This window comes from Brachycentrus maculatus, unplaced genomic scaffold (genome assembly GCF_059751285.1).
Source record: "Brachycentrus maculatus isolate JH-2025_06_01 unplaced genomic scaffold, ASM5975128v1 h1tg000522l, whole genome shotgun sequence".
Taxonomy (NCBI): Eukaryota; Metazoa; Arthropoda; class Insecta; order Trichoptera; family Brachycentridae; genus Brachycentrus; species Brachycentrus maculatus.
In genome coordinates, this window is record NW_028281268.1 from 63,067 (window position 1) to 83,633 (window position 20,567).

At 34.2% G+C, this 20,567-nt stretch overlaps 2 protein-coding genes across 2 annotated transcripts; both read left to right on the forward strand.

Annotated features, from left to right (window-relative positions):
• Positions 1-3,168: 3,168 nt before the first annotated feature.
• Positions 3,169-5,322, forward strand: LOC148301749 (uncharacterized). Its single transcript, XM_088272772.1, has 3 exons — positions 3,169-4,546; positions 4,637-4,852; positions 4,968-5,322. The coding sequence occupies exons 1-3, from the start codon at positions 3,326-3,328 to the stop codon at positions 5,244-5,246; spliced, it is 1,716 nt and encodes a 571-aa protein (XP_088128898.1). The 5' UTR covers positions 3,169-3,325; the 3' UTR covers positions 5,247-5,322.
• Positions 5,323-6,520: 1,198 nt separating this feature from the next.
• Positions 6,521-20,442, forward strand: LOC148301750 (ribosome biogenesis protein BOP1 homolog). Its single transcript, XM_088272769.1, has 16 exons — positions 6,521-6,704; positions 6,846-6,938; positions 7,947-8,009; positions 8,784-9,195; positions 9,665-9,827; positions 10,295-10,436; positions 11,109-11,291; positions 11,687-11,836; positions 12,672-12,839; positions 12,918-13,092; positions 13,924-14,145; positions 14,960-15,063; positions 17,049-17,222; positions 18,094-18,239; positions 19,165-19,314; positions 20,244-20,442. The coding sequence occupies exons 1-16, from the start codon at positions 6,591-6,593 to the stop codon at positions 20,395-20,397; spliced, it is 2,613 nt and encodes an 870-aa protein (XP_088128895.1). The 5' UTR covers positions 6,521-6,590; the 3' UTR covers positions 20,398-20,442.
• The last annotated feature ends 125 nt before the right edge of the window (positions 20,443-20,567 follow it).

A 20,567-nucleotide genomic window follows, 5' to 3' on the forward strand; every position in this document is an offset into this window, starting at 1 on the left:
TTATTGACTGCTCAAAAGGGTAGACCCACATGCGACCGTTGTCTTTCAAGACAGCTACCTCCACACCCAAAACTTCATTGAACAATATGTTCAATAAAATAAATGTTTTTGGTCGTCTTTTTACTGATTCTATTTTAGTCTATCATTTTTAATGTAAACTGAGGCGGTACATAATTGAACTGAACGAATTATTACTAATGGATGACAGTCGGCATTTGATCAAGAATATGTTATTATTTCCAGTGAAAATGCATCAATCGATAGGATTGTCTTCTGTAATGCTCGGATCATTCAGTCTTACGTACGAAGGTTTTTGATTCAACGATACATAAAGAAATTAAACAAGTCCGCTCTCGTCATCCAAAAATGGTACCGAGGTTGGCGCGGAAGGGTGTTCTACCGTCGACTTCTAAAGGAAACTGTAGAGCAAATGTATCTGGCATATTATAATAAAATGGCAGCTATCATTCAAAAGACGTGGCACGGATACCTTTCGCGTAGAGATATATTTTCATACTACGCTCTTAAGGCTTGGATATCGAAGGTCCAGGATAAAAATGACGAGGTGTTGACAGAAATCAAGGCGAGGGAACACATCCTGAAAGAACAAAGGCTGGAAGAGTTTGAAATCGAGTCCAGGAAGTGGGTGGTTTTTATTCTAGCCAAATTGCATCACCTCTTACGCACGAAAGTATCTTCAGGAATTTATTCACAAAGGTTTTCATCGTGAGTATATCTACATACCATATTAATTTGAAACAATGAATATATTTTAAATTTAAGTTATACGTGGTAAATACCACTATTTCATTAAATTTATTGTCATATGTGTTTCGATACATCGTTTTCAAACACGGAAAATGATGCGGAATGCATCGAAATACGTGTCACAATAGATTTAAAGAAATAGTGGTAAAAATGGGTAGATTTTACCAAAAAGTGACTGAAGAATCAATTAATGAAAATATCTACACCTAGTAAACATAATATCCGTTTAACAATGTACGTGGCTTTCGGGATTCCTCTTTTGAGATACCAGGAGCATTTGAAATGTTTTCTACATTACATACATAATTTTACTATACTCGTATACAATGTGATTTTTGTCACCAGAGATCAGCATTGTAATAAGATCAAGCTTATTTCTAGACCCCAAATAGCAGCGAAATGTTAAGTAAAAACTAGAGTTAATTAAAATTAATTATTGTGTTGTCATTAAGCTTATTGAAAAAGTGAGAAAATCTGACATAGATCTAACGAATTAACGACACTGTTTATGAGGAGTCTGGTCTATATGAATTTTTAATACTAATTTGTGGTTATTAGAACGTGGACGAGAGTTATTTGAAATGACAGTTACATGAGCAAAATTATTGCTTGTTAAATTGTGATCCAACATTTTTTAAAGAGCGATTAATTTAATTTAAGGATACACGATTGGATATACCTGTTACATTGAAAAAAAAACATATATTTAAGGTCGGTCGAAGGTCGGTATAGGTGCACAGAATGTTGATAAATGATCATTTACCTGTTCGCCCGGGTCAAAGTACAAAATATCCATTGGTTTCCAGAACCTTATGTATTATAGTCTAGGTATTATGACTAATTATGGCTTTATAATATAGCTTAGAAGTGATCCTCTATGAACATTTTATGAATTATAAAATCATTTTAAAAATTGTGATAAAGTTCGTAGTAAAATATATTAAAAAAAACAATAAAATCCGATAAAATAAAGGACGGTTTGAAATCACATTTTGAAGACAAATTTTAAAGAAGTATTTTGATACATTAAAATTTTGTTGATCTTAGAAAGTGATACTGAAAGACAAAATATAGGTGAAAAATATTCTTTTTATTTTCGATAGTTATTTCTTTGTCCGGTAGTAAACTTTTCATCCATCTTGAATGTATATTTAGGTTAAAATTTCAATACTGAAGAATCATTTGTCCTCTTTTTTCTAGTGAGTTATCAGATTTTGAAAAACTGCTCAAAAGCATTCATTACAAGAAATATATGACGCATCTACGAAAATACTACACAAAAATTGTAAAAACCCAGAAACCTCCCCGAGACAGTGGAAAGTATCTGCCAATGATTGGACACGCAGACATGTATTGGTATTTGGACGAAGATGATATCCAAAAAATGATTTGCGTTGGAAAAGAACTCAAAGATATCAAAATGCAGAAGAATTATATAAATCACCCTAAGGACTTTGTTACAATTGGAAAACTTTCCTGCAAGGAAAGAAAACAGCAATGGTGTGTCCAGTCAGTGTTCTCCGGGAAATACCAAGAACCAGTCAGACAAATCGAAATCGTGAGTCAACACAAGTTTGACATTTCGTCCACAAAATTCAATAACTATGCAAATCAACGAGTATCCCGATCAACACTAAATTATATTGATTACCATATCAACGTATTATTACAAAATAATTTTTCGATATCTTTCAATAACCCTTGAATAGTTCCCTTATCAAAAAGGGGGGAAAGATAAAAAAGAATGCAAAGGAATGTGTAAATTTTACTAAAAATATATTTCTATTTGAATAAAATTGTATTGTTTTCTTTGTCTAAGTCAGACGGTGAATTAATGTCATCCAATGAAATAATACAATCACTCTCAAAATTTTATTTCGGTAGGTGGGGAGATTTGCTCCGAGCCCTTATATGATAATTTAGTCCTTAGCCTTAAGCGCTCCATTTGAATTATTATTATTATTATAATTATTATTATTACCTCGATTCTCCCAAATTCTCAGTTTTTAATCAATAAATCTTCATGATTCTGTGTTACAAACTAACTAATCAATTTCTATAGTCTCTTCGTATAAGTACTTCAAAACTTTATTTTACAGTACAATCGATTACTTTTTTATGGAAAAAGTATTAGATGTGTATCTTTTTGTTTAAAAATATTTATGACCTTAAAAAAATGCGTGCGTTAGGCTACCGTGCATTACTAAAATATTTATGCTCTATAATTTTTTTATTACTAGGAACTGTGCTGGACTGAACACGAATCACCTTGGGTGAGGATAAGAAGGATAGTTTTTTTTAACTCAAAAATATATTTACATTATGGGTAGGTATTTTTTATATAGCAATTCAAAATTATTTTTTTAGCTGGCAGCACATTATACAAATGTCGGTGTGACGTTCGGTGGTATTTTGACAGTCGGTTAAATTTTTTACGTTGCTTGTGTAACTTGTATCCTCGATTATTTCACGAATTTACTTTGCTAGTACATCGTCACCCTTCCTATCGCTGAAAAAATGTTTGTTCTCTACGAAAAGTAGTGTAATATTAAAATGTATGCTATTGTTATTAGATTATTGTAGTTATATCAATAAGTTTTTCAAAACATGTACTGAAATGGATTTCAGCGCGTTAAATCCATTGAGTACGAACGCCGTTAGTTTAGCGGCAGGAAAAAACGATATAGTAACACTGAGGCACTTGCTTGATTCAGGAAAGAATCCTAATTGCACAGATAACCGAGGCTGGACTGCATTACATGTGTCAGCTGCTAATGACGCATACGAAGCTGTTAAGGTTCTTTTGGAATATCCGATAACATCACCTCTAGCAGAAACCTTCGAAGGACACACGGCGCTTTATCTAGCATGTAGAAACAAATGTTCAATGAAAACAATTGCATTACTATTGGAATATGGAGAAAATGTTGCGGAATATGCCAGCAATGAAATGGTTTCTCCATTGCACGTGGTATCTTGTCAGGGCCGTATGGACGTGGCGCAAGCATTGATAGCTGCGGGTTCAATCATCAGTCTTCAGGATTATGACGGAGATACTCCGCTACATGAAGCGGCCCACAGAGGTCACGCAGAACTCTCCTCGGTTCTTCTTCACGTCGGAGCTGACCCCACTTTACGCAATGTCTATGGCTTGACACCGTTTCTTCTCGCTTGTTTCAATGGGTCATTAGAATGCGTGCGCGCTATATTTCCCTTTATATTGGATATAAATGAATGTGCCTATGATGGAAACACCGGCCTGATTTTAGCGGCGTTACGCGGCTCTTTAGATGTTACTACATTTCTATTAGAAAATAAAGCGAGTCCAGATATTGCCAACGATGAAGGATACCTTCCATTATATACAGCTGTAGTTCACGGACATGCGGAAATATTCAAGTTACTCTTGTCCGTTACGGATGTAGATAATATTAAAAATGATTTGATGAATATGGCTTGCAAACCTCTTTACTTCTCCATGGATATTCTGACTACATTACTAAAATCTAACTTAGGTCCCGAATTCTTCAACAAATGTGATAGATTTCACGTTATATTGGAAAAAATATTTGGATTTAGGCCTCGCTACACTGTGAACCCGCCGTTTTGCTCAATATTAAATATTATTGAATATATTTATAAGTATTCCGAAGATCTGTGCGAGACTTTAGTATATCTTTTGTTGACTAAAGGAGTTGCTGTTAATTCACTGTACAGAAGAGAATGTCCTCCTTTAGTATATTTGCATTACACTGAACACAATTATTGCCATGCACAGGTAATACTGTAAACCCTCTATTACTTAGTCAATAGAATTAATTGCCCAACTTTTTACATACTAACTAATACTTTTTATGTTATATTTCAGGTGATTGATATATTAGTTAGCCAAGGTTGTGATGTTGATTATACCACAATGCCACTTGATAGTCCCACGTTAGTACCTGATGCTATCATTGCTTCTATCACGTCTGGTGGACACACACTCCCGATACTTCTCACTTACTCGGTAAAGGTAGATCCAGAAGAAATCGTAGAGAAACTAAGTGACTACAATTTTATTGGTCAACGGATATCAGCTGAGGTGAACATATATTAACTTAACCATAATAAAATTACCTGTACATTATAGGATGATAATGCAAACCTACATACAATATACAAGTGAATTTAACATTTTATAAATATTTTTGTTACAGGTAATGCTCAAAATCCTGCCAATGTGTTGCCTGTCTATCAAGTACGCAGACACAGTGTATAAACAGGTTTCAATCTTGCAGCTCGTTGAAGATTCAAAAGGATTATCTGATATTTTAAATTTATTAAAGCAAAGCGATGTACCGAGTTTAAAACATTTATGCAGAAAAGCAATTAGAAGACGGATGAGATTGAATGCAACCACCACTGAAAAATTCCTTATTGCTTTAAAAATGTTACCTTTACCGCTAATCCTTATTTTTTATTTAAGATTTTTATAAATATCAAAGGAGTTTAATTTATTGAAAAATTGTTTAATGTGTTATGGAGAATTTATTAAAGTTTATTTAATGCTTATTGCAGTTTTTTTCTTTTTACTACTGTTGCTGCTGGTAAAACCCATGTGAAAAATTAATTTCAGCCAAAACTGTTCCTATGTAAATTCTGTGTAAATAATTTGCTAATATTATTGTTGGGATAATGTATATATTATTAAAACATTTATTTTTTAACATCTTTAAATCAAATGTGTTAGAGGGTAAATCTAGTAGCGAAATTTATTAATTCCAGACTTTTGATGCCTCCTATTTTTCATTATTTATGGTTTATTCCACTCTCATTTGTGATTTTAACAAAGATTTAAATATTATATACTTGTATGTTCATGAAGGCAAAAAAAATCTTTTACTTCTACAAGATAGTTATAAAAGTAATTGAATAAATGCCCCTTGTCAAATTTGATTTCAGTTACTAAGCCACTGTTGTGCCATAGTGATCTTGTGGTGAAAAAGAAATCATCCATTATTTTCGTGTTTGGATATGAACCCAGGACCTATTACTACTGCTTACTTACACTTCAATACACTACAGAAGTGGAAATCATTTGTTGAAACCAGGCCTAGAGCTCCGAAAAAATATATTTTGTTTATACTTATATATATATATATGGGTTAGTCAAATGATTGTTTAAAATAAAAATAATGTATTTAATGTGTCCTTTTCGTTGTAATACTAAGTAAATAAATAATAGAACTAACCTATTGAATTAAATGTTAACCTAAGAATACTCCCCACTGAATGGCGTCATTAAATTTTGGGGTATGAATATTTCTGAAATTTTCTAGAATATGAGAAGGGAGAAGAGCAAATTTAAAATAAATTTGGTAAAAAGTATTTTGTTTGGAAGATAATGTTGGTGCTTAATACAACGAGACAACATATTGTCAGCCGAATGTAAAAGAAGACTAATTAATTGCACATAAAGAAATTTTACAGGGAAGGTAATTCAACTTTCGAAAGTGAGCTTTTTCAATCCTTTTAGTATTTTCTTTTTAATATTTAGATTCATAATATTTGGACATATATGCATTAAAAAATCAGAAGTATAAAAGATTTATGAAAATTAAAAAAAAATCTGCATTCAGGTGATGATTTTTATCAACACAGAAATAAAATTTAAACAAAAATAACTACTAACCCCGAAAAAATTAATTACTTGTTTTTTTTTTATAGCAATACTAAAGTCACTTGTCACTTGATTATTTTTCTATAATTTGACGTTTTTCCCATGTGCGTTTGTGAGTTTATTTTAGAAGTTTGTTAGATTACAACAAAATAATTTAAAAATGCCTGCTTCAAAAGAGGCGTTGAAAAAAAGAAAACACGCAGTCGCTCCAAAAATAAAAGTGAAAACTAAATCTGATGAGAATGACGACGCTATTGTCAGAGATCCTACTATTGTGAGTATTTTAGGGTTATGATCTTTCTTTGATTCGATCAAACATTTTTGGTTTCAATAATAATAATAATGTACTCATTACAGTGATGATAGTTGCACATAATAAAATTTATATGTCATTTAAATAAATTGTTTTTGGTAGAAAACGGATGATTTGCTGGGATCTGTAAACAATGAGGATGCCGACAGCACAGATTCAGAAGGCGAAGTTGAGGATTCAGATGGAGAAATGGATGTAAGTTTATTATGTCGTTATTATTTCAATAGAAAACAACATAATGCCATATATTATTATCGCACCACTGATGCGAATGCAAAATATGAGTTTTAACCATGTTTTTTTTTTATTGCAATGCTAGTTAAGATTCGAGATAAGACCCAAAGTAATCATTTGAAATGGTTTAATAAGTCGTGTATTATAAATTAATTGAGTTCCCACAGAACTCCATTTGTCCCACCCACAGGCGGGTGGGACAAATGGAGTTCTGTAAAGTTATGTATGTGATTTTGTGTCGTGCCGAGAAGTAGGATTTTTTAAAAAGTGAACTGAGCGAGCACATATGAAATTTGTTTGTATGAAATTTATCGACGCGGCCATCGTAGTCCCACCTAATGTGGCAGAACCGTCTATTGGGACAAGGTGGAAAGTGAATTAATTAAAGTCCAGGTGTAATTATCACATTGAAAAACCTTAAACTAAAAATTATTTTTGTATCTCCTGTATGTTATGTTTATAATCTAATCATTAAAAAAATATATTATGAAAAAATTTTAAAAAATAAAAAAATAAATTTTGTATTACCATGTTAGTATTCGGCTCAACACAGGCCATGCCTAAAGAGCCGTAATACGTATACTAAATGTATATATGAAATGAATATGTATATTGAATGTATCTATGTATTATGAAAAAAATAAAAAATAAAAAATAAAAATAAAAATTGTGTGTAATTATCTCAAGTGGTAAATCTGATGAGGCTATAATGAATTGTGTTGTATCCATTAATGCAGGTTTTATCTCAAATTTGTTGGTTTTTGGGAAACTGTAGCCAGTGTAGTTAGTGAAGTAGTGGATGTATAATTTATAACCTTTGTCCACATAAAAAATGATTTATTTAAGTATTAATACTTATATTATATTCATATTCGATGATAAAACTTTCTGTTAATGGATGAACTGTTTAACCTTACAAATAAAATTTTGCATTCTTTAAATTTTTAACTTATTGTATTGTTTTTCCAGAAACCTATTTTTGATTCTGATGATGATGACGAATTATCTTTTGAATCTAGCAGTTCGGGAGAGGTAATTTTATTATTAATATTTTTATATTTATATTGTGGTTGTTAATTGACAACATTGTTTTAATATAGAGATAGTAAAAATGACATGTAAAATTAAATAAAATTTGTATATTTATGATATTTCTTATGAAAACTCTGTCTCAAAGTCCGCAACACTAACCACATGACCACAACCCGATTCGGGAAAAACATGGCATTTTGCAAAAGTCTAAGGAGCTGTATAATCCGCTTTAACATGTTGATCGCCAATGTCAGCCACCAATGACCGACACACGGCATTATAATTGCGTCTCGTCGGCCACCAGAGGCTGACACCTTGTACCTTATATTGACTTTATATGACAATATAAGGTACAAAGTGTCAGCCTCCGGTAGCTGATGAGACGCAATTAAAATATCTTGTGGCAATCAAAGTGTTAAGCAGAAGTCTGCGAAAAAACTTACGTGGTTTGACTTTTTGAGGTACAGAGTAGGATGCAGCCATCCATGGTCATAACGTTATCAAGAAAAAGCAATACACTTGACTAGGTTAGGTACTTTGCTTGCTGCCCGAGAACCTTAATCAAGCTTGTTTCTTTTACAATGTGTCAGGTTCCCGTCCCTTAGAATATCCACTCCTGAAAATTTGTCAGCAGTTCTCGTCTGAACTTCGGGATTTGGGATGTGGGATAATGCAAGGGAGCTGGTAGCCGACAGAAGGCCCTCAGGGCAGTTTGTGGTGTCCATATTTATGAATGAATTTTATTTCTAAGTCAACATGTTCTCATTTTTCTAGGACAGTGAAGATGATGACGAAGAAGGATCCGATGATGAATCAGAATCAGGATTTGAACAGGATTCCAGTGATGATGGCTCGGATAGTAAAACAAAACAAACTAAAAAAAAGAATCAAATTAAACCAGATCCCAAAATTCCCAAGTCCAAAACGGTAGAGGTTTCTAAAACACCTAAACAAGACCAAAAAGCAAAGTCTTCAAAACAAAAACCCGCAGTTGTCCGTGAAAAAAATGCATCGAGTGATTTTAAAAGTAAATCGGATAAAAGCAAACCAGATATAGTCAAAGGAAAAGGAGGGGCTTTAGCAAGTACACAAAATGAAAATAAATTAAACCTTAAAAATATTAAAATAAGTGCACAAGAATCAACAGTAGAAAGTAAAGATGATGATGAAATAGAAACTAAAAAAAGTAAGTGATTTATTAAAGCATACTTATGTAAAACGTTTTCATTTAAATCTACCTGCATTCGGCAAACAGTCTGTAACACATTTGATAAAATACAATGTATGTCCAATGTGTTTTGAGATACAGTTTGTGACAGCGCAGTAATCGAAATCCAATTATGTATCAATTTCTCTGGACCAAATGTTGACATAATAATTTTTAGCTTAAACCGTAGTAAAGTCTTTATGCTACTAATTTTTTGACTTAATGGTTCTTAACAAATGTTTAAAATAATGAATAAAATATGTCATAATTCTGCCGTGTAGTGTAAATGTCACAGCTGATTTGAAATGTACTATCAAGAATAAAATGAAAAAGTATAGCTGCAAAAAAGTAATTTACTTTAAATGTAAATGGAGGATTTTAAAAAATGTTTTTATTATTAATTTATTATGTTTTTAGATATGAATCTATTTTTGTGACTGGTTTTTAGATGAGTATTCAAGTGATGACTCTTCAGATGAGGAAGATCGTAGAAATACAATAGGAGACGTGCCATTACATTGGTACAAGGACTATCCGCACATTGGCTACGATTGGGACGGCAAACAAATTCTTAAGCCGGTTCAACGAGATCAAATAGAAGAATTTCTTAAGTGAGTATATTACCTATTCAGAACTAGTGTTTAAACAAGTAAAAATTTTAAAACCATTACATTGTGCAAATAAGAAATTCAATTATTTTTGTTATAACAGTTTATCATGGAAATTTTAGCATTTAATTCCATTGAAGTATCTTATTTTCAATTTGAGTTTTACTTGGTAAATACCACTATTTCTTCAAATCTATTATGTCATATGTTTCGATGCATTCCGCTTCATTTTCAAACACCCTATGATGCGGAATGCATCGATACACGTGTCAAAATAGATTTTAAGAAATAGTGGTATTTACTAAGTAAAATAAATTAAAAATGTATAGATTTTAACACAAAGTGACTGCCGAATCAATTAATTAAATATCTTTTTGATGGATACAGTACAAAATTCGCTGTCAATTCGCTTTCAATGCTACGTAGATATCGAATTCTCAAGTTCAAACTAATTTCTTTTTTTTTCACAGGCGATGTGAGGATCCAGATTTCTGGAGAACGGTACATGATCCCCTGACAGGACAAGATGTCATTCTCAGCAAAGCGGACTTGGAGATCTTAGCTAGGTTGAGACATGGCAAAACTCCAGATCCCTCATTTGACGATTATCCGGTAAAACAATCTTGAACATAATGCATCAAAAATATTCCCAATCGGTCATATTATGATAGTCTCTCTTGGCTTACAATAGCATATCAAATAAATATTTGGTGAAATATTTTGTCCACCTTCGTACATAAATCAAATGTTGATTTTCGGAAGGCTCAAAATAAGTATGTATTAGGTAACGATTATTTACTGTAAAATATATTTGATACTACCTGTACCCGACCGCACGTTTCTGTGGTTCCGTCTGGTTAAATGGAAAAGAAATAAAAGGGACAGCACACATTTCTAGTATTTTCAATTTCACAACAACGAATGATGGTTGAACATTGTGGTTGAAAAAGCTGTTTTAATGTCCATTTTTTTTACCTGTCACAGGTAATAAATCTAAATCTTCTATATTTTTTTGTATCACATCCAGACAGGAGTATTAAGTATATAATTTTTTAAACATTTGAAAAATCCTATTAATGAATGAGAGTGCAGTATTTCCTTATCAATATGGATATGTTATTTAAAAAATAAGCTATTTATGAAATTCATCATTATTTTAAGGTATTGTGTGCAAATTTTTTACCCTGTGTAAATTTCCCAAAGTTAGGCATATCCTTTTCTGTTTATGAGTGCTGTAAGTGGTTTTAATGGCATTATACTAATTTTACTATGTTATGTTTCAAGGAATGGGTGGAATGGTTCTCGAGCGAAGTTCTCCAGACTCCGGTTCGAGCGTTCCCCGAGCACAAGAGATCGTTCCTTCCCTCGCAGTTGGAGCAGCGTCAGGTCAACCGACTGGTCCGCGCCTTACGAGCCGGATGGATCAAGACCAAGGAACAGGACAGGATAGACAGAGAAAAGAAGAAGGTACTGCGGAACTGTCATCTTAACCCATTGCACCACTAATAAAGATGACATAATTTGTTCATACACTTTTTAATTTCGACACATTTTTTATCACAATAACATTAAGACTAAATTACACACAAAATAAAAATGGTAAAACATAATATGTAGCATATTTTTTTGTGATTATTTCATTTTGTTATGAAATCAGTAACCAAAATATACTCATATAAGTCATTTTTATAGTTATTGTCATTCAGTTTTAATGTAAAAATAATACTTCAAAGACAAAGCCTTGCTAGTCAGTGACAAATTGATCTTGGCCGGCGATTTTCCCGCTTCGTGTTGCAATGAGTTAACTCCTATTAAAGGGAATTGACTGAAGTATTATTGATTTATTTATTTGTTTTCTTTAGGAGCCGCGTTTCTACATGTTATGGAGCACCGATGACCAGGCGGAGGAAATGAGGAGGATCCGAAATCACATCCCAGCACCAAAAAGGGCACTTCCTGGCCACGCAGAGAGCTATAATCCACCTCCTGAGTACTTGCTTGATGAAAGAGAGGTATGGCCAAACTAAATATATCTCCTAGGCATTTGGTCTCCTGAGATTTTGGTGATAAACATTTTGCGGAATGAAATACCTACTGCGATACAACTATCTGTCGAAAGTTAACAAGTATATTTAAAAAAAAAAAAATTCTTCTCCCTTGTGGAAGTAATGATTCTTCTCCAGTTATCCCTTGACTGCGCTGCACGTAGTACTTCAATCACCGAGGTGCCTGCTGCTGTTTTAATTTGATTGATCCATCATGTGCGGGATCTTCCTCTCCCTCTTTTCCCCTTCAGGTTACCAATCACAACCAGTCATTCCAGGCTATCCTCATTGCTACATGCAACGTGTATAAAGAACTGAAGAATCCGTTGTGTACAGACATTGGCCAGAGTCAAGCCATCCAAGTATATTATTTAAAAAAAAAAAAACAATAAATTTTGTTAATTCAAATATTGTCCGCCTCCATAGTGTAATGGTCAGCACGCTCGGCTACCATTCTGGGGGTCCCGGGTTATTCCCAAGGGGGTAAAAATAAATATTTTTTCACTCTAACATTTATTCAATATTACCCTGGACTGGTACCTGAAGCGGAAAGCTGATCAACTTTCCTTCATGTGTTAACGATCAAGATAACACTGTGTTTATATGCAGTGCCCTATGCACCACTGGGGTGCGGATAAGGGTTTGAAGAAGAAGAAGAAGAACCAAATATCTAGCCCCATTCCCACATTATATCATACTTAAATTCTTTCCAGTCGTTTTGCATTCCTTTATACCCATTATCTTGTGTGATTTCCTGTTAATTTTTGAAGATAAGACCGTTAATTAACCCTTTTTTTTACAGATGAAACAGTGGAAGAGAATGGAGAACACACCTTGGAAGAGGAAGTATACTTTCTTACCACAGAAGTATGCCTCTCTTCGCGAAGTGCCGGCATATTCCAGGTACACCCGGGAGCGTTTCCTGCGCTGTCTGGATCTCTATCTTGCCCCACGCGCCATCAAAATGAGGGTAAATAACAAACCTATTAGGTACTGATCATATGATGCATTGAGAATCAAGGAATCTTACATTATTTTATTTTTTTAGCTCACCATCGAACCTCATCAGCTGGTCCCCAAACTACCGAACCCACAGGATCTGCAGCCCTTCCCGACCCATGAGAGTATGGTGTACAGAGGACATACCGATATAGTGCGATGCATTGATGTGGATCCAACTGGACAGTACATGTATTCCGGATGCGATGATGGAACAGTTAAAAGTAATATTCTCGCATTTCTCGTAGACATATGTACTTTTTTTTGTTAAACCGTGTATCCTTCTTCCAGTGATTCAGCCACCCTTATATGGGCTTTCTTCGGGGTAAACTTATTTCACAATTTTACAACGCGCTGACATTATTCTGACCACTATTTTGTGTGTCTTTTCTTTTTTTCCTTTGAAAACATTTATCTGCAAATTCTTTTAATATGTTTATCAATTCATTTCGAACATTACAAATGAGGATTTTAATATCATTGTGTCATGTTGTGGTCCCGTGGTTAGTGTCGCGGACTCTTGTATCAGAGTTTCTCGGTTCGAACCCACTCTACCACAATTTGATACCTATTTCTAATAATAATAAGCCCCTTAGGTCGTTTGTGCACTACCCGTAATTTTACCATCTGGCAGTCCGATTTTGAAAAATTAAAGCGACTACGACAGTTTAGTGTGATCAAATTTATGCGCAACGTGTTCACGCACCGATCAAGAGCACCGATCCGAAGAAAGATGGACAAAAGCACAAGCCAATCATCATTTTAAAACGCTAACTGACGTGCCGGACGGTAAAATTCCACATAATTCAGTGTAGTGCACAAACGCCCTTGGGCTCACAGAAATAGTATGAAATGGAAGTATTTTTGTAAATAATAAAAACACAAATATTTCTCTTTTTTAAGGAAAAAAAAATCAGGGAGAGTTTTCATTAAACTGGACAACTTTTAATGTTTTTATAAAATATACCCATTATACGACTCTCTACCTTGTCATTTATATAATATATTACATGGTTAGAACGGCTCTTCAGACCTCTAATGGTATCTTTTTGCAGTATGGGAAGTCAGCACTGGGCGTTGCTTGAAGACCACCAAGATCGGTGAAGACGCTGTCAAGAGTGTGCAGTCTACTCCTGTGACATCGCTCTCCCTCCTGGCTGTGGCGTGTGGCCAACGCATGTTGCTGGTGTCTCCTGGAAAGGGAGTGGGAGACCACAAAGTGGCCGAGAGGACCGAAGAACTGCTGGCTGAAGCCCCGGACAACTCGGAATATATCGGTAAGCTATCGTCAATAATATTTTATTTAAGTCCGCCTCCATAGTGTATTGGTTAGTGTGTTTAGCTACCGCGATGGAGGTCCCGGGTTCGATTCAGGTGGGGGTGAAAATAAATATTAGTGATTTTACACCCTAGTATTTATCCACCTAATCCACTAATTTATCCACTCTAATATTTTTGTCCACCTCCATAGTGTAGTGGTCAGCGCATTTGGCTACCGTGATAGAGGTCCCGGGTTTGATTCCCAAGGGGGTTAAAATAAATATGGGTTATTTTCACTTTCATAATTATTTTATATCATCCTGGACTGGTACAGGAAGCGCAGAGTTGATCACCTTGCCTTCATGCAATTATAGATTGAGATAAAACTGTGCCGCTATGATACAGTGCCCTATGCATTATTGGGTGCGGATAAAGGTTAAAAGAAAATGAAATAATATTTATTTAATATTACCCTGTTCTGGTACCTGTAGCGCAGGATTGATCACCTTGCCCTCACGTAAATAACGATCAAGATAACACTGCGTCAATATGATGCAGTGCCTTACACACTACATATTGGATGCGGATAAGAGTTAGAAAAGTTGACAATAATGCTGACTAATTGCTTATGACATAAATTAATGTGGAGTCAAATCTTTCAAGATCGCGTGAGTAGTGGTGTTTTGGGAAAAATGCCATGAAGGAGACGTTTAATGAAAATAACTAATGCAAACTACATAGTTCTAGCAATTAACTCCATACTGCACTATTATACATGTTTTGTTATTTAATTTCTAATTAATATAAATTCTTTTGTAATTTTTTTTATAGCTGATGAAAGGATTCGAACTGCTGTTCAATGGGAAACAGTATCACCAGAGCAGTGGAAATTGGGAGTTAGAATCAGCGTTAGTCACTTCAAAGAAGTCAAACAGGTAAATAGCACATGATAAAACTGGAAAAAATTCATTATGACAAAGACTAGGCAATTAAAAACAAAAAACAAAATACAATCAGTAGTATGTACTAATATTGAATTTATCTGTAATAAGAAATAAACTAACTAACTAACTAACCATCACGCCGCTTCCCCGCAGCGGTAGGTAGAGAGAATAGAGCGCCACACCACTCTGTCCTTGCAAACATTCATCGCCTCTTCCACGTTCATGCGTTCCTCATACATACCCGCCGATTGTTACGACTCCTAACCTGACCACTTTCAAGTATTTGGCATACCTGATTGTGCCATGTTTTTCTCGGTCTTCCTCTGCTTCTTTTCTCGCTAACATTCGCCTCATAAATTTGTTTTACCGTTCTTCCCTCACTCATTCGTTCTACATGTCCAAACCATCTCAACACACCTTTCTTAATTTTATCGATAATGCTTATCTCAGCTTTGCATTCCTTCCTTATTCCGCTATTCGTACATCTATCATACATCGTTTAGTCGCACATTCTTCTGAGAGATCGCATTTCGACTGCATTCAGTCTACTTTCATCCTTCTTTTGCCAACTCCATGTTTCACTTCCATACATTAGAGTTGGAACCAGGACTCCGTTGTGCACTTCTAGTTTAGTTTCCGCTGATAGGTTTTTATTTGCTATAACTGATTTCAGTGCACCATTCACTTTATTCCCAGCATTCACTCTCCTTTCTATGTCTTAATAATGTAATAAGAAATATGGAATATGAAAAGGATAAAACTATCACTATATTTTAATAAAAAGAAAAACTAACAAAGAAAAAATTAACATCAAGTGTGTCATTAATTGTTTTAACTGTAAGATTCGAAATTGCAAAACTTGCTACCCTCGTTATATCATTGTCCTTACTTTTACCATGAAGATTATAAATTCTTTCATTAATTGATTCGGCAGTCACTTTGTGGTAAAATTCATCCATTTTTAATTAATGTTTTACATAGTAAATATCACTATTTCGTAAAATCTACTCTGACACGTGTTTCGATGCATTCCGCATGATACGGTGTTTGAAAATGATGCGAAATGCATCGAAGCACATGTCACAGTAGATTTTAAGAAATAGTGGTATTTACCAAGTAAAACATTAATTAAAAATTATGAATTCTGTTAAAGTATTTCATAATGATAACAGAGAACTGGTACTAATGATACATAATTAGTACCTGCAAGTTGTAATGGCATGGCTACCAACTCTTCAAAACCATGTTTTTTTAATTTGTATGTTTTTGCATTAATGAAAGCAGAGTGATCGCTGTTGAATTGTGCTCCCTCGTACGAATGTGTGGAAAATCATTGTATAACAGAATTAAAAACGAAGATATACAAAAGGAAAGTAAGGCTGAACTGGGGATAATTGAAAAGATTAAGAAGAGTTCTTTAAGGTGGTATAGACATGTAGAGAGAATGACTAAGAAAGTATATTTGATGAATGTGAGCGGGAACAGAACGAGAAAAAGACTTGGCAAGATCAGATCAATCAGAACCTTAAATCAGGTGGTGTTAAAAGTCTGCGTAATCGAAGGGCATGAGTGACTAGATGCAGGGCTTTTTTTTTCATGTAAATCGGTAGAATGTCGTTCTGGCACCTTTTTTCACGGATAAATTTAATTTTTTATATTTTCAAAATCAATTAGACGAAACAATGTTTGCGTTTACATAATTACCATCTGTAATTATATAATCCGTCATGATGATAAAATATGATATCGTAATATTTAAATGATGTTTTAAGTAAAAAGCTTGACATAAGTGAGTTCCATGACCTTTTCTGTTTAAAGAAAAGCCCTGACAAATGATGTTTGGATATTAAGAGTGTATGTCAGGACAGAAGAGTGTGGCGTTCCATCCTCTCCTACTTACCCCTGCGGAAAAATGGTGTGATGATAGTAGCAATAGTAGTTTCTTGTTCAGATTTAAATTCTTTGATTTTTTTCAGGTTGTCTGGCACGGGCGAGGTGACTATTTGTGCGTGGTATTGCCAGAGGGAGCTAACCGCTCCGTGGTGGTGCATCAAGTTTCCCGGAGGAGGTCTCAGCTGCCGTTTACTAAAGCCAAAGGAATGGTTCAGTGCGCCTTGTTCCATCCGATAAGACCATTCCTTTTTGTTGCCGTAAGTTTAATTAACACATTACACAAAGACACATTAATCAAAGTACAGTAGACGCGCTTTTAACTGGCGCCGCTTTAACCGGCCTCTTCTAGGAATGTTTTGAATATTGAAAGCATTAACTTTGTGCATCATATTGATATATTATTTTATAGAAATAAAAAGACTTTGCTTTTTTTATCCACTCACATTTTTATTAACAACTAGTTTCGGCAACAACCTGTTGCCCTCTTCAGGGTTTAATTTATGAATTAAATAATTAATTAAGTCAAATTAAACCCTGAAGAGGGCAACATGTTGTTGCCGAAACTAGTTGGTTGTTAATAAAAATATGAGTGGATCAAAAAACAAAGTCTTTTTATTTCTCAAAATAATATATCTTCTAGGAATGCCTCGCGCCCGAAATACACGCTTTTTTGGAGTGATGTGTGGCTTTTTCCTTTACATATTTTTTATAGTTTATGAAATAATAATTTTTAATTTAATTTTCTAATACAGAATAAATGTTCTGTTTTTCTAGTGTTATTAAAAAAATTCTGTTTTTTTTTCCTTGCGAAAATTGTGTTTTTCACTACCTTCTCTTTAACCGGCTTTTTCGCCATCCGGCCCTGGGTCGGTCTAGTCAAGGCCGTTTAAGAGAGCGTCTACTGTATTTGCATTTAAGAAATTATTAATTAGTGCTTTAAACACGGTAGATATGTCAAAAATATAGATGTACATAAATATTTTTCTTTGTGCTCCGTGTAATGCTTCTGAAATTGGTTATCTAATAGTTGATTATGTATTTTTTAAAATAAAAGCTGGAAGTTTAAAATTCAATTGAATTCCTTACTGTGTTTTATTGAATGTAATTTAAATTAATGTTTTTTTTTAGACTCAACGTATCGTAAGAGTGTATGATCTGGTAAAGCAAGAGTTGGTGAAGAAACTTCTGACTTCTGCGCAATGGATCAGCTGTATGGCTATACATCCCGCTGGTGACAATTTACTTGTTGCCTCGTATGATAGAAAAATGATGTGGTAAGCATATTCATATACTTGAATGCTACAATTTGGCATTAACATTTGGATTTCTTGTGCCATTTTGTAATACTGTGCAGCATTCATACTTTTTCTTGATGTTTTGAACTTTATGCAAGCATTGTCATCTGTTTTTAGAATAAGCCCAAAATGTAACACATTTTAATAAAGAACCTCAAGGAAGTTATTATTCTTAATATTTTATGTTGGACTGTGTATATACGAAACTAACTAATGATATAAGAATTTAAAAGAAAACCTAATAAATATTTAATACTAAAATAGGCCAATAACCCTTCGGGTCCCCAAAAAAAATCCAGGTAGACAGTTAGTTACACATCGGGCAAAAATTTATTTTTCCTCTGCTCCACATACTATTGTAATAGACACGAGTGAAGAAAAATGTAGGCTTGCATTTTAACTTCATAATACTAATGATGAAAAAAATGTCGAATAACATTCAACATGGGACCCGTGAGGAAAAAATCCATATCGAATGAGATTCAATATTGGACCAGTAAATTTTTGTGATTATTTTAACATTATGTTGTTTATTTTTTGACATCTCATCAAAGATGAAGAAGAATATGGAAGTCTGGGCATTTACGGGGCTTACGACCGTCATAGGCTGGTTTGAGTGATCACTTTACACACGTGAAAATATATATAGAACTTCCAAGAATTTGAGTAGTGTGGTTGTCAATAATGGGTAGAATTGGTGAATGTTACACGTGTGTAAAGTGATCACTCAAACTAGCCTATGACGGTCGTAAGCCCCGTAAATGCCCAGACTTCCATATTCTTCTTCATCTTTGATGAGATGTCAAAAAATAATATGAAAATAACTCCTGTAATTGGAGATAATCCAGATTTTGTGAACAAGTATTTGGACACACTCAAAATATTATGTTGTTTGTTTATTTAGGTTTGATCTTGACTTGTCGAGTAAGCCATACCAGACTCTCCGACTTCACAGTGCAGCAGTGAGAGGGGTTGCCTTCCACAAGAGATATCCACTATTCGCATCTGGATCTGATGACAGAAAACTCATCATATCCCACGGAATGGTATATAAGTAAGTGCGAAACATTTACCTAACGCAAACATAGTATTATTGATGCATTCTCTGCTTTGAATGGGATGGTCAGTAAATAACATGATGAATCTTAAATATTGATTTTTGGGGTCTTAAGGTGGAGACTGACCGGAGCACTTCGTCGTAACGTAACACGTTACGATGCGAGCATTCAGGCAGTCAGTACACCGAGCCGAGCGCTCCATCCATAGTTTCGGATGCTCGATGATGCTCGCCGCGAGCGATGTTACGACAAAATGCTCCGGTCAGTCTCCACCTTTAGGGGATAAGACGAAGAAAGATAAAAACTCGCTTGAAATTTTAGCATTCTAGTTACATACATACTAGGTAATTTATAATTGCATTAAATGCAGCAAATTTTCTTTTGTAAGAATAAGATGTGCCATTGGTATTCTAGACCCACTGTATTAGTCGCCATCTTGAATTTTTAACTGTTACTGTACAATAAAAATTAATATTAACCCTTATAGTGCTGAGCTTATTTTCACATATTTTGCATAAATTGCTAATTGCTTTTCATCATCACTACTTGACGAATTTGACATTTTGTAGGTAGAAATAAAAAACTTTTACTTAAAACAAATACAAAAATAAATGTTAAATTTGCAGTAAAACAATTTTAAATGGTTATTTATAAACGTTATTAACTTATTAAAAACGTTATACATGCGCGCGCTAAGACACGTCCGCACAGGTCGTTACCTAAATCAAATTGCGCTATAGTCGGTATTCCGTCGCTCCCCACTTTATACGAATTAATAGAGAGTCGATCTATCGATGGTTCCCACTCTAAGGGGTAATAGTTAAGTTATTTGTCCACAACTTTAGTTACCATATATTTTTTTTCAATAACTAAATATATAATGAGTTTAACTGTGTATTTTATTCTGTTGTGTTTGTTTTTTTAGTGATCTTCTCCAGAATCCACTGATAGTTCCACTAAAGCAGCTACAGACTCACGAAGCTCATGAGGACTTTGGCATCCTCGGAGTCACCTTCCATCCTCTGCAGCCGTGGGTCTTCTCAGCGGGGGCTGATTGTACCATTCGACTATACACATAATTTTGTTGACATGTCACATCAATATAATAAATATTTTCAATTAAATATTTGATATCTTTTCATTTTCCAATTTCCTATCCCATATTGACCCTGGGAATTGAACCCGGAACCTCCAGTACAGCAGCCAAATCTGCTAACAGCCATTACAGGGTGGACGAATGATTGCCTAA

Bases quoted from the DNA above. Each gene is read 5' to 3' on its own strand.
- LOC148301749 (XM_088272772.1), top strand. From the start codon at position 3,326: ATGCTATTGTTATTAGATTATTGTAGTTATATCAATAAGTTTTTCAAA. The intron at 4,547-4,636 runs GTAATACTGTAA...GTTATATTTCAG, and splicing joins ACAATTATTGCCATGCACAG to GTGATTGATATATTAGTTAG. The intron at 4,853-4,967 runs GTGAACATATAT...TTTTTGTTACAG, and splicing joins GTCAACGGATATCAGCTGAG to GTAATGCTCAAAATCCTGCC.
- LOC148301750 (XM_088272769.1), top strand. From the start codon at position 6,591: ATGCCTGCTTCAAAAGAGGCGTTGAAAAAAAGAAAACACGCAGTCGCT. The intron at 10,437-11,108 runs GTAAAACAATCT...TTATGTTTCAAG, and splicing joins CCTCATTTGACGATTATCCG to GAATGGGTGGAATGGTTCTC. The intron at 11,837-12,671 runs GTATGGCCAAAC...TTTTTTTTACAG, and splicing joins ACTTGCTTGATGAAAGAGAG to ATGAAACAGTGGAAGAGAAT.